This window comes from Microtus oregoni, unplaced genomic scaffold (assembly GCF_018167655.1).
Source record: "Microtus oregoni isolate MIOR12 unplaced genomic scaffold, Mior012 000046F_ref0000063, whole genome shotgun sequence".
Taxonomy (NCBI): Eukaryota; Metazoa; Chordata; class Mammalia; order Rodentia; family Cricetidae; genus Microtus; species Microtus oregoni.
In genome coordinates this window covers 18,987,392-19,000,615 of record NW_024543220.1, presented here as the reverse complement: position 1 = coordinate 19,000,615, position 13,224 = coordinate 18,987,392, and the positions used below count along the sequence as shown (strand labels likewise).

The 13,224-nt window shown below is 47.9% G+C and overlaps 1 protein-coding gene across 8 annotated transcripts in view; it reads right to left on the bottom strand.

Moving 5' to 3' along the window:
* Positions 1-13,224, bottom strand: part of Pcnt (pericentrin) — an 85,809-nt gene that overhangs the window by 36,599 nt on the left and 35,986 nt on the right. For 5 of the 8 annotated variants that reach the window (XM_041634593.1, XM_041634600.1, XM_041634599.1 and 2 more), the window contains exons 16-24: positions 9,683-9,834; positions 9,059-9,210; positions 8,608-8,840; positions 6,289-6,451; positions 5,432-5,644; positions 3,583-3,615; positions 1,250-1,479; positions 657-773; positions 530-550 (exon numbers count right to left, since the gene is read on the bottom strand). In XM_041634593.1, the coding sequence (XP_041490527.1) occupies positions 530-550; positions 657-773; positions 1,250-1,479; positions 3,583-3,615; positions 5,432-5,644; positions 6,289-6,451; positions 8,608-8,840; positions 9,059-9,210; positions 9,683-9,834 (1,314 nt within the window). The remainder of the gene's footprint in view (positions 1-529; positions 551-656; positions 774-1,249; positions 1,480-3,582; positions 3,616-5,431; positions 5,645-6,288; positions 6,452-8,607; positions 8,841-9,058; positions 9,211-9,682; positions 9,835-13,224) is intronic. The other 3 variants (XM_041634597.1, XM_041634601.1, XM_041634595.1) reach the window with 2 other exon arrangements.

The window sequence follows — 13,224 nt, the reverse complement described above, 5'->3', positions numbered from 1 at the left end:
GTATTTCTGTCAAAGGCTCTTGATCCCACCTGGAGACCCAATCGCAGCCTAGAAGCCTGCTCAATCTAACAAACCTCATCCCTACAGGTAACTGCATGTTACACGTCCGCCTCTTTTCTGAACCAACCGTTGCAGTCCTTGTTTGATATTTAATGTACAACACTGTGGGAAAGCATGAGGAGGAAGTGGTACCGAGGGCTACCCGGCCTGTCTGCATCCCTTCAATACCAGGCTGGAAAGCAGGACTCTCACTCAACGAGATCTGGCTCTTACTCCTCACAACTTCATGGGAACCCATTCTTTCCTTAAAATAAGTTTACTTTTTAAAACAGCACAAGCAAATCAGCTACAGCTACCTCAGTCAAGGGGTTGCAGACCTCCACAGCACGAAACGAAAGCACAAAGAGTAAGCAACAGGGCGGTGCGCACAGCCCCAAACCGCCATGCAGGGTGAGGGAAAGCTGTGCTAGGAAGCTGCAAGCCATCAGCTGACAGAAGGACGAGAGCAAAGGAGACGCCGTCATCCTACCTCCTCATCTAGCTGTGCACACTGTTGTTTCCACATCCATGAAAGGCAAAATGTAAAGAGAAACAACACTTTAAAATGTCGCAGTAATTAGTCACCCACAGACACCGGACACCACATGCTGACCTACCTGGCGGTCACGGGACCCAGGAGGCCGTGGCCGGGCTGCCTGGCGGAGCTGTTCCTCCAGCTTCTGGATTTCCTGCTGGAACTCTTCACGCTCGTGCTCACGCTCAGCAGCTTGCTCCTGAACAAGAAGTCACATGTGAGGACCAAAGCCAAGGAATGAGGCTCCAACCACACATTAAGCGTGTCTGCCGACCCCGTAACATCCCCTTCGCCATGGTCAACTTTCAAAATGGAGCTAAGAAGTCATCTAATGCTAAATTGCAAAGGAGATCTCCGAAAGAGTCATGGTATTTTGAAACTGCTGGGCAGGAAGACAGTTTTAGTCTCTGTAGAAACAGACTGATGCAAGAATGCTGCTGGACTGCTAGAAATTTCTCCCAAGACCATAGGAAGGAATACGAGACAAGAAGATGCCAGGATAACTCAGAATCATCTTCCAAAATGCAGGCAGGATGCCAAGTACCCACTCCAGTCAAGGCGACAAGGCCACTGAGATGAGTACTACACACCAGTCTGCAACATGATGGCACAGAAGCTATCCGTGCTCTCGGCTGGTTAAGTGATGTAAACAAACAAGCAAACAAAACTTCTTACATCCATGAACTGACGCTGGCTGCGTAAATGCTTGTCTAGGGCAGCCAGCTGCTGCTTCAGGGTGGTCACTTCCTCAGTCAGCTGGGCACAGCCCCGGTGCTGCACAAGCTGGTCCTCCAACTCAGACTCCAAGACCCGCATCTGAGAGAGTAGGGTGGCATGGTCCTTCTCAGACTGCTTCCTGGCCTCCCACTGGTCTCTGGTCAGAGATTCCACTTCCTTCTGCAGGGCTAAGGATGCCAAGAAAACAGACATGGAGTCCTAGCTCAGTGCATGGACTTACCCAACCGGGGCTTGTGGTGACTGTCAGTGCCGGACCTCGACAGACTGCTCATAGGAACCGGAACTGGAATGGCAGCGACAACTTAGAACAGTCACCACATCCGGCTGCCCTGAGATTCAAGCATGGTCCCCATGACAAAAGCCAAGCCTCACCCCTCTCCAAAACCTCTCCCTCTGCCGAGTCATGACAAGGGAGCTGAGCCAGCCTGTCTCCTCCTGTCAGACTTCAAGCCCACAACCTAACATACCCACAACTCTGTAAGATGTTCTCAGAAAAAAACAAATTACTTCCAAAAACAAAAATCATCTTTTAAATGAAAAATGGCAAAACTTTAGAAGCCTAACTTGAGTCTGTCCTGAAGTCAGAGGGGGTGCACCTTTAATCCCGGCACTTGTGAGGCACAGGCAGGTGAAGCCCTATAAGTTCAAGGCCAGCCTGGTCTACACACAGAATTCCAGGACAGGCAGGGCTGTTAGTACTCAGGCATCTGTACTGGCCTGCCCTTGGGATCCTAACAGGCTATGCCCTCAGCTGCAGCCACTAAGAGCACCTCCTGTGCACATTCACTGCGTTCCCTTTTAAAGGGCCCGGCGCACATCCCATATCTCTTTCTGCCTGTTCTTCCTTCCTTCTCTCCCTTCCCCTCTCTCTGCTTCTCCGCCTATCTCTCTGTCTGCCTGTCTCTCTTCTCTTCTGCCACTCCTGTCTCCAGAGGCTGGTCTCCCTTCTCCCCTCCTCTCTTCCCCCTCCTGAGCATCTTTCTCTCATGCACCACTTTAACAACAGTGTGTCCTGGTAAGCCAGTAATATGTCACAATATTCTGCAATGTTTGTCCACATGTGTGTTCTTCGACATGAACTCAGCAGGAGGTAAAGCTTAGTGGGGGGTGGGGACGGGACACAGTGGCTCTGCAGGACTCTCAGAACTAGTGGCAAGTCCTAAGTGACTATCGACAGGCAGAGACACAAATTTCATTTCATCAGCACTCAAAACTGTCCATCTTTTCTGACAAACTAGTACCATGAATGTAACATTCTCATCAAATCTCCATGCTAGGAAGTCAGCAGTTACAGTAAGCTCTCCTTAAACATGCAGTTATAACATCAATTACAAACTTTAAGTAAGCTCAGCCAGTTGGCATTGCCTCATCAAAAAGAAACACACAGACCCCTTTAAAGGCCAAAGACAGCACCCTCCATTTGACTTCAGCGGGAGGCAAGGGAACGTGGCTTACAGGGGCTGTGGAGATGAGGACCTAATGGAAGGCAGACAAGGCATAAAGCCACAAGCAGGTCCAGACCCTCCCCAGGTCACCTGCCAGGAGTCCTGCACAGGGACCTGACCCAATAAACTCCAAAATGGTCACAAAAAGCATCAATTCTTGCAAAACAGCACAAACAGGACTTAAAATTGCAGAAGTCATTAGAGAAAAAAGTAAATACCACTGTGTTGGGCAAGGTTTTACTCTTTATTTTGTGTTTAGAGGGGCCCACCACCCAGCTCCCAAATAAAATCACACACGGAGGCTTATTTTTAGTTATGAATGCCTGGCATTAGCTTGCCTTGTTTCTTGCCAGCTTTTCTTAACTTGAATTATCTCGACTATCTGTTGCCTCTGGGTTTTTATCTTTGTTTCTTTAGTATCTTAGTTTCGCTCTTCCTCGATGGCCATTTGGGGGGCTGGCACCTGATGTCCTCCTCCCCTTCCTCGTTTCTCCTATTTATACTCTCTGCCTGCCAGCCCTGCCTATCCTTGTTCAGCTACTGGACTATTCAGCTCCTTAAGACCATCAGGTGTTTTAGACAGGCAAAGAATCACAGCTTCACAGAGTTAAACAAATGCAGCATAAACAAAAGCAACACACCTTAAAATAATGTTCCCCAACATCTGGAACAATGCTGCCATTTTTAATGAGTGATTATTAAAGACCATAATATCATTCAATAATTTGCCAGAAAAGCTCTGAAGCATTTTTCCTCTTAGTCAGTAACTGGAAAAATCTGATGCAAACATACAGTGATCATGCAGAGGGCACACTCTCTACAAACCTGTGTCCTCGTGTGCGGAAGAGTCAGGAGTGCCTACAACAGGAAACAAACCATCACAGGAAAGGAAAGAGCCCAGACCAACCAGCCAGCAGCACCGAGGCCTGCACATCTGGGACACCACTGGCTGTCCCCAAGTGGACAGAATCCAGCCCCCAGGGAGGTTCAGGAGTTCATTTTAGAGGAAACTAGGAAAACAGACAGTAAAGACAACAACACTACCCCAAAAGTAGCCACGACATACACCTAAAGAAATGAAGAAACACTCAAGAAAAGTGAGGCAGGATGGAGTTCTCAAGGTTCCTGGGAAGTTGTTCCATATTTGCAGGACCCCAGGTGGCTTGAGGTCATCCCAGGAAGCCTGTGGCCAAGGAAGCCACAGCTGCAGTGTTGGCTCTGAGAAAGAGAGGCTGAGGGGATATGAGCAATTTGGAACCACAGCCCCAGGGTGGAAGGGTAAAGATGCAAGATTAAAAATCAAGGCTGTGGAAACAATTCCAAGTGACTCCCAGCCGAAAAGTTACAAGAGCCTGCAGTGACAGAGCCCAACGAGAAGGGATTCTCTGAGAACAGTCGGCCAAAGACATGCTCCCGGAGAGGCCCAACCTCAGCCGGGGTCTCTGCCATCACAGTGCTGCACGATGGGATGATTGCAGGAGACAAAAGTGTAAGGGATGGGGAGTTGACAGCCCCAAAAGATTCCCAAAGAGCTCCGAATAGGCACGCAAGCTACATCAGTAGGCTGCAAACCAGTCCGTGGGTGCTGAGGCTCTAAATGCTACATCATGGTAAAGAAATACAACGTGTCCAGGGACAGGATTCAGGCACAGGGTACACAAGAAAGGGCCAGTCCTTGAAAAATGTTCCAGCATAGAAAAGGGGCCTTAACAGAAAGTAGGACTTTTAACTGAATGAGCAGGGAGTAGGGACCTCATCACACACACACACACACACACACACACACACACACACACACACACACGGTGGGGACAGAGGGAAGCACCGGGGTTTCTGAAAACCTGTGAAGCAGGACACAGTTACACTTAGGACCTCCAGTGTCAAGGAGGGAATGGCCCAAGAGTCATGTTTGCCCAGCTATGTCCCAGAGAAGGGAAATTAAAATAAAAGCACGGGGAAAAAATATAGGAAAAGAAAATAGAGAGGGCAAGGCACTCACGAAGTGGAAGTGTTTCTGACACGTGGGAAACAACCTGCTAAAGCAGAGGGGTGTGGTTCTTGTTTATCCACTTTCATTCTGAACACAGCTAAGATATACATAAAAACTGGCTGAACATGGTGGCATGCCGCAATCCCAGCACTCACGACACGGAGATAGGAGGCTGGCTAACAGACTAGCCTAGGCAACACAGTAAGCCCCTGTGCCTCCAGAAAGTATAGATCTCATTTTGAAAGTATATTGTGGTTTGAATCTTGAACATTCCCTCAAAAGCTCCTATGTTAGAAGGCATGGTCCGAAATACAGTTGTGTTCTGAGTCAGAACCAATACCAGACACTTATCTTCAGTAAGATTTTAGGCCAAGTCATTCTCCAGAGCTTGATACACTAACCTGCTGCCCCAAGGGCAGTTCCTTCCCCAGAGGCACAGCTCATTAGCAATGGTAGCCTTTAAGGCCCATCTCCCTCTGAACCAGCAGCTGGATGCTACACCCTAGCCAGCTGTCCTTCCCGTGGCCTGCACTTCCCATAAAGCATCCCACCCAACCATGGACTCCCAGACATGCCTCCTTGCTTTTTGTATTTCCTCCTCCTCAAAGATCAAGTTTATGTGTACGCTGGGGTCAGCTGCTGCACCCCCGTCCCACTCAGTCCTCCACCATCACCAGCTCTCACCAGCTTCTCTTTCTTTTGCTTCATTAGTGAAAGTTTCCTTCTGGTTCCACAGGACGGAGTTTTCTTCCCTCAGCGTGGCCAGCTCCTGGGCTGCTTGCTGCAGCTGATTCTGCAGGTTCTCCAGCTCCAGGATCAGCTGCTGTTCCGACTCCTCCTTCTTCCCCAGTGTTTCCTGCAGATCTGCTTTCTCCACCTTAAGTCCTTCAAGGAGCCCTAAAAGACAGGCCAAGCGCAGAGATATGGTTCACAGGTTTTGTCTAGTGCTACCCACGGGGAAGGAGGAGAGGCTGCTGGGGCTCTGGACAAAACACTGATGTGGCCCGAGTACTAGAAGGTCAGCGCAGGTCACTTCTGGGGCAGGTAGAGGGTCAGTAACACTCAGTGAAGGAGGATGGGTCTCCACACAAGCAAAGCCCTGGAGAGAACTGCACTCCAGGGAGCCAATTCGCCTGTGCAAAGATCCCAAATGCTCTGTGACAGGATGGCCATGGGCAGAGCTGGGCACCATCTGATGGCCTAGAGACACAGATGTGCCAGTTGTGGTGGTGCACACCAGGAGGAATTGCTGAAGGAGGCAGAGGCAAGAGGATCACAAGTTCGAGAGACACGGATGCACAGAAGAGAGCAGGCATTGCAGGGCCCTCTGGAGCCCACAAACAGATCAGTCACCAACATGGGATCTCCAAGCCAATGATAAATAAACCAAATAAAACGTCTACTGAAGGACAAAGCCAGTATTTCACCCTGACATGCTCTGGTTAGACATTTTGCTGTTAAAGACCCTGCTTCCCATGCTTCCTGCAGGACGGGCATACCTACTTCCATGCCTCAGTCTGGTTACACAGTACGCCACTCACCCTCTGCAGTGTGCAACTCCAGGGTCAGCCCATCCTTGGCCGCACTCTCCTGCCTCAGGCGTTCCAGCAGCTCCTGCTGCTTCTGCACAGCCTGCGCCATCTCCTCATTCCTATGACGGAACTCTTTCTCAACACAACGATGGAGCTGGCGTGCTTCCTCCAGCTGTTGAAATACATTTATTTTTTTTTTAATTTTTATTTTTTTTTGTTTTTTTTTTTTGAAATACATTTAAAAATCACAACTCCATATAAAACATACAGAGGGTATGAAGAGGAGGAAGAAGGGACCAAGACCCCAGGTCCCCAGCAGAAGAGCTAGGGCTGAGAGACAGTACCATGGCAACAGAGCCGTCTCCACATGGCTAACAGCTCCTCATTAGCCTCCTTTACCACACCCTTCCCAGAATTTGTATCTCTAGAACCAGGCCATCTATAGGACTGGGCCTCTAAACACAAAACACCTACACCCCACTGCCCCCAGCACACAAGAGAGCGTCCAGGCCTAAGCTTCCCTTAGCTCCTCACTAATAGTACAATCTGGGCCTTCCTTGAGGCTCAAGATGTCCACAGGCCTCTAAGGTCTTTTTGCTTCTTCTTTGAAAATGGTCCAGAGGCCAGTTCTAATGTTTCCATCCTCCCATCCTCCAACAGGCTGCTTCCTCCTGGTTCTGCCCCTTCCTGCAGCCAAGGTCAAACGTGGTTCTGCCAAGAGGCCTGTCTGACTGCAATCCAACCCACAGCCTTCTGCTACCGGCCTTGCATCAGCTTTAGAGAGCTCCTGGACCTCCCACAAGGCTGTTCCCATGATGGGTGTGATAGGCCCTCTAACATCTCCCCAGATCCTTCCCCGAAGATACATCTTCCACAAGGCAATGCTTTTTCATTTGTTTTTGTTTTTCGAGACAGGGTCTCTCTGTAGCTCTGGCTGTCCTGGAACTCAGAGATCTAACAAAGCAAGAGCTAATGAAACAGCAGCCCTGTGGTGCTTGCTAGGATGCTCCCGCTGCAAAGATTGGTCCTGTGGGCCATTAGATGCTCTCAGAATGGGGGGCTTCCTTACAGATACACATGGAGACCACCCAAAGCACCTATTATAAGATGCTAGACATGTTGGTTCCTGAGAGAGGACAGTAGGTCCCACTAAAGAACTGGGCTTAACATTTGGTGGGAAGTAAGAATCAGAAACTCTAGTCTCCAGCACCCAGGAGGGGCACTCACTCTACAGCAATGCTGCACATTGATTTTGTCACCCGCTAACCTCAGAAAAAGAATCTCATCTTTTGCTTTCCCTATCTTCACATTTCTCTCTCTCTCTCTCTCTCTCTCTCTCTCTCTCTCTCTTTTTCCTTCTTTTTCATTTTTCAAGATAGGGTTTCTATGTGTTAAAGTTCTGGCTGTCCTCAAACTCACTCTGTAGACCAGGCTGGTCTCGAACTCACAGAGATCCGCCTGTCTCTACTTCCCGAGTGCTGGGATTAAAGGCATGCGCCACCACCACCCTGCTCATATTTCTAGTTAATATCTTTTCCAATTACCAAAAACGTTTTAAGAAATTAATTAAAAAGTCCATTTCTTAGTGTGATCTCCAAATAGAAAGCATTAGTATTCAGTAAAGCAAAAAAAGCGGATTTGCAGGTTTCAATTTTTTGTTTTTGTTTTTAAAGGACAGTGTCTGGCCTAGAACTTGCTGGCCTCCCAAGTGCTGGGATTAAAAGTATGTGCTGCTCCTCCTGGCCCTGGTGTTGCTTTTGAGACAGGATCTCATATAGCCTAGGTTGGGCCTCAAACTCTGTTAAACAGGAGATGACTTTGAACTCCTAATCCTTGTGTCCACCTCCTAAATGCTAGGATTACAGGCATGCACCACCATGGCCTGTTTATATAGTACTAAGGATCAGCCCAGGGCTTTATCAACTGAACCATATCCTCAGTAGAAATCTATGTTTTAACTTGATTATATAAACACAGATTCTAGCTGTCATTCTCACGGATACTTCCTTGAGAATTTTGGTTCAGAAAAAGAAGCATGCATGAGAACACTATCAGTAGTAACAAAGATTAAAATCAAGACGGGAAAGCAAACAGCACCCAGAAAAAGTCAGGGGTTTCTGCCTCTAAACACCTAGTGAAGAAGGGGTACTGGGCACGCCATGGATTCAGAGCTACCTGAGAAATGAAGATACTCTTTGTAGCCTGCAGGTTGGAATGAGAATCGGTACCTGGCAGTGACGGTGGTAACATAACATCCGCCCAGCTCTGTCAGGGCATCACCTGTCTACCCACTCCCCCACTGGCCTCTGTTATGGCCGTGGGCCTCACCTGTTTAGTAGAGTCCAGGGCCATTTCCAGGAGGCCATCCACAGCCGAGCTGAGGCTCTGGTAGACTTTCCTAATGGGCTGCTCACACTCCAATGTGTTTTCGGGGCTCATAAAAAAGCTTTCGCACACATGACTGCTAATTTCTGACACTGAAGACGTCTCCGCCCCTTCAGGCAGAGTTCTGTCTATCTCAAGTAGACCCTCGTCAGACCACATGTCGCCAAGGGCTGCAGCTGCAAGACAGACAGACATCCACACCTTTACCCAGGGAGCTCACCATCAGTTGAAGAATTTAGGGGAGGTGGCAGATGAGAACCAGATAATTTTACCTAGGCCTGGCACTTGTCCCCCTGGAGTACAGAAACTGATAGTGAACACAGCTCCTGGGGGATATTCTCAGACCCTTTCCCAGGACACAAGGCCCTAACAGACAACCATCTTTGGTATGTACCTGCTAACCGGGCATCACTTGTATCTGCAGCATCCACATGGTCCAGGAGGAGCCCCGCACGCTCACTGATTCGGCTCTTTAGGGTGACAGCGGCCTTCAGTGTTTCTCCAAACAAATCGAGCAGTCTCCTCAGAGCATCGCGGAGTACTTTCCTAAGACAGAGAACAACCATCATCCTTGGGCTGCTCTTGGCTCTGGGAATCCTCCAGGCCCGTCACAAAACGCTGACCACCCATCTACAAACGCCAGGTAGAGTCCAAAGCCATAAGACAGTATCCCAAAGACCACCATCCCTGACCCTGATGCTAAGCTAACACAGGAAAGCCTTCCACAAGGAAACTATTTTTTTTTTTTTTTTTGGTGGGAGGGAACGGCAGTTGGTGACAGGGAACAAAACTTTGGTAAAACAATGGATTTTGCTACTGTTTGGTGATATGAAGAGCTGGCAAAGTGTCAGGTATGCAGGTACTTAATGTCAAGTCTTTAAGACTTGACGATGACATGGTGGTATCTCTAAACCCCAGTTGTCAGTATGTTCAGACCCCCCCACAGCAAGTGCAGCGGGCTGCGAGATGCAGCCGTGCTGCTGCTAGCTAGGCAGCCATGTGATAGGGAAGCACGCACCCTTCACTCCGAGCCAGGTCCGCATCGGCCCTGAGCATGCAGATGAGAGTGGCACCCTCCTGGTTCTCCCGCTCCCGCCTCTGCTGCAGCCTCTCCAGCTCAATGCGGCACTCTTCGAGCTCTCGACTCAGTGAGAAGACTTGGCCTTTCAGCTGTCGAGAAGAAGGGAAAGCTCTGATCAAACTACTCAGTTAAAGCGGGTGACTGCAGAAGACGCCACCCCAAGTTTATATTACATTCGACAAAAATGACAAACAAGGGACACAAGGGTGACTGAAGGTGAAGTACTGGCTTTTCCTTCATTATTTATTACTTACCAAATACATATATGTAAAGAATTTCTACTTGTTCCTGATACTAGAAAAATGAATGGGCAAACTCATAGAATTCATCTATCAAATAATCATTCAAAACAAAACCCCTGTACCTAGTCATTCACAGCGAAATTAATCATCACGCAGACAAAGATCCTTCTTACATGTTTCTCTTCAAAAAATAGAGGCGAGCTAGGTATGGAGATGCACACCTTTGATTCTAGCACTCAGGAGACAGGGTGGGAGGATCTGAGTCTGAGGCCAGCCTGGCCTACATAATGAGTTCTAGGAGAGCCAGAGCTATGTAAAGAGATGCTGTCTCAAAAAACAAACAAGCAAGGCAGGCTCAGCACCTCAGTAGTTCAGGATAGGAAGCAGGTAGGCCAGCTTTCTTGCTGTTGGCTACAAAGGCTTCCTATGCTGTCCTAAGTAGTAGCCAGATCACAGTAATCTGATGGCTCTTAGCTTACATGGGAAAGGTACCAGCCAGAGCACCCTTAATCCAAGGGCAGGCCAGCTGTGAGTGGCAGAGACTTTCCAAGAGTCCATGGGTCTGCTGACATGAACATGGGCACCTCAAATGAAAGAGAAAAGTTCAAAGGAGACCACAGTTGCCATCCATGCCTGTGGAGACACCAGACGGAACATATCTGATAATCACCCTCTAGTCAAACAGAAGCACCTCGCCACCCCCCCACCCCCCCCCACCCCACCCCCGCCAATGCATATGCACATCTGTGTCAGGGCAGAGATCAGCTGACATGCTCCAGGTCAGGATCCAAAGACACGTGGTCTCAAGTAGAGAAGCTGCACGCGGCACAGAAGCAAGCTGGGAGCACACCTACCCATGATACCAAGTGCTGCAGCAGGTCACAGCCGGGCCAAGGGCCCGTGAAAAGTAAACAACTTAGAAAGTACAGAAATTGCAGGGCGGTGGTGGCGCACACCTTTAATCCCAGCACTCAGGAGGCAGAGGCGGGTGGATCTCTGTGAGTTTAATACCAGCCTGGTCTACAAGAGCTAGTTCCAGGACAGGCTCCAAAGCCACAGAGAAACCTTGTCTTGAAAAAAAAAAAGTATTAAACAGGCATGCTAGAGAGATGGCTCAGCAGTTAAGAGCATTTGGGCAATCATGAGGCCTGGGGTTTAGATCCCGGCACCCATATAACCCAGGTGTTCTGGCAATCTATCATAAACCCCACTCCAAGAGGCTTAGAGACAGGAGGATCACAGGGACTTGGTGGCTTCCAGTCTAGCAGAGAAAACAAGAGCTCCAGGTGCAAGTAAATATCCTGCCTCAAAAGAATAGGTAGAGAGTGATACAAAAAAAGGGGAGGGGTTATTTAACACTCTGGCCTCTGTGCACACACATGCACAAGAATGTTTAAACAGGAAGAAAGGGCAGCAGGAAGAACAGACTGGAATAAGGAATGTGATTCTGTAACTGCTCACTACACAGAGGCTAACTGGAAGCAGTGTCAGTGCAGAGACCACAAAAATACACAGACTCCATAAAACCACTGGCGGAATCAGGCTAAAGCATAGGTAGCTGAAATTAAAAAAAAAAAAAAAAAAAGCAAAAAAGTTTCAAGATAGAAAACAATGACCAGGAGACAGAAAATGAATAGCACACACCAAGTGCTACCAGTACTTGGTACTTGAAATTATGTGCTAAGACAGTTTACGGAGGAACTTAACTCTCCAACAGCCGGTCTGCAACAGACTCCTGGCACAGCCACGCCTGACCCTACAAGTGGCCTGGAGGTGGCTACACCATGGCTGATGGCTGACTCAGTCCCGGAGCTCTGTCTGTCTACCTGCTTCTCTCACCCCATCCACTCACATCTGGGTTGTGGAGGCTAAGGGCCCTCGAGCAACATTAGCCAAGAAAAGAAGGATAAGCAAGTATCTTAGTAAAACTGGATTTTAAAAAGAAAGGCCAACACTGAGTAGGTGGTGGGAGTCCTAGGTCCATCTGGACTACGTGCCCTGTCCAAAAAAGAAGGAAGTGCTAAACAACTGGAAAGGACTGAAGGAATGAACAGGCTCTGCACATAGAAGAAAATCATCTGAAGGACTCGCTGAGGGTCCCCTGAATTCATGATAGTATTATTAAGTTAACTCGAACCCTATGAAAGAACCATGTTCTGACTCAATCTCGAGTAACTTATGGGGTTGGAAATAGCCGTGTGTTGCTATCGACAGGTAGTAGTGAGCTAGCTATTATTCGTTATGTCATGGTGCCCTGTACTTTTTTTTTTTTTTTTTGATTTTTCGAGACAGGATTTCTCCATAGCTTTTTGGTTCCTGTCCTGGAACTAGCTCTTATAGACCAGGCTGGCCTCGAACTCACAGAGATCCGCCTGCCTCTGCCTCCCGAGTGCTGGGATTAAAGGCGTGCACCACCATCGCCCGGCCCTGCCCTGTACTTTTTACTCATATAGGTTCAAAGTGAAAATTAAAATTTCATATTTATTAACTTACACTCTGGAACCGCTAAAGGTTTAAACTTGGACAACTCTGTGGTGTTGCGGTAACTGAGAACTGGATAAAATGGCACAAGTGCAGAGTTTCTCCAATGGTAAACAGATTTCACAGTGCTCGGCGTGCTTTTCTACATGCATGCTCCAGTAACTTTATTCAATATAGCATTTAATCATTTATTAATGTTTTCTACACCTCTGGTAATGAATTTAAGTTATAGTAAGTGTCAAATAATCTTAATATAAAAATACAACTGAATGTTAGAATAAGTTTGATACTTTTTATAGAGCTATGTTTTCAAAATTAAATTGGTAACTTAAAAGAAAATTAAACTGAGGGTTGAAGAGATGGCTCAGTAAGAAAAGGTGCTTGCTGCACACTGTAAGGATCTGAGTTCAAATCTCAGGTACCCAGGTAAAAAGCCTGGTACAGCTATATGCTCAGGTAACCTCAGCAATGCTGGGGGAAGAGACTACAGAGTAAAGTCTTGTTTCAAACAAAGAAACAAAACACCTAAATCTCTTGTCCACATCTCTAAGCACAAATCAAGCCTGTAAAAGATGGGTAAGATTTCTCCTGAGAGCGCTATAAAATCCAGTAAGGGATATTACTACAAACAGCCACTCCAAAGTTTTGATGCTTCTATTCCACAAAGAAACCAATGCTTCAAAGTCTATTCGATCACCACTATCAAGGCATTCTGGGCTAGTCCTAACACAAGCAGGAGTGAGGGGAAGAGCACCA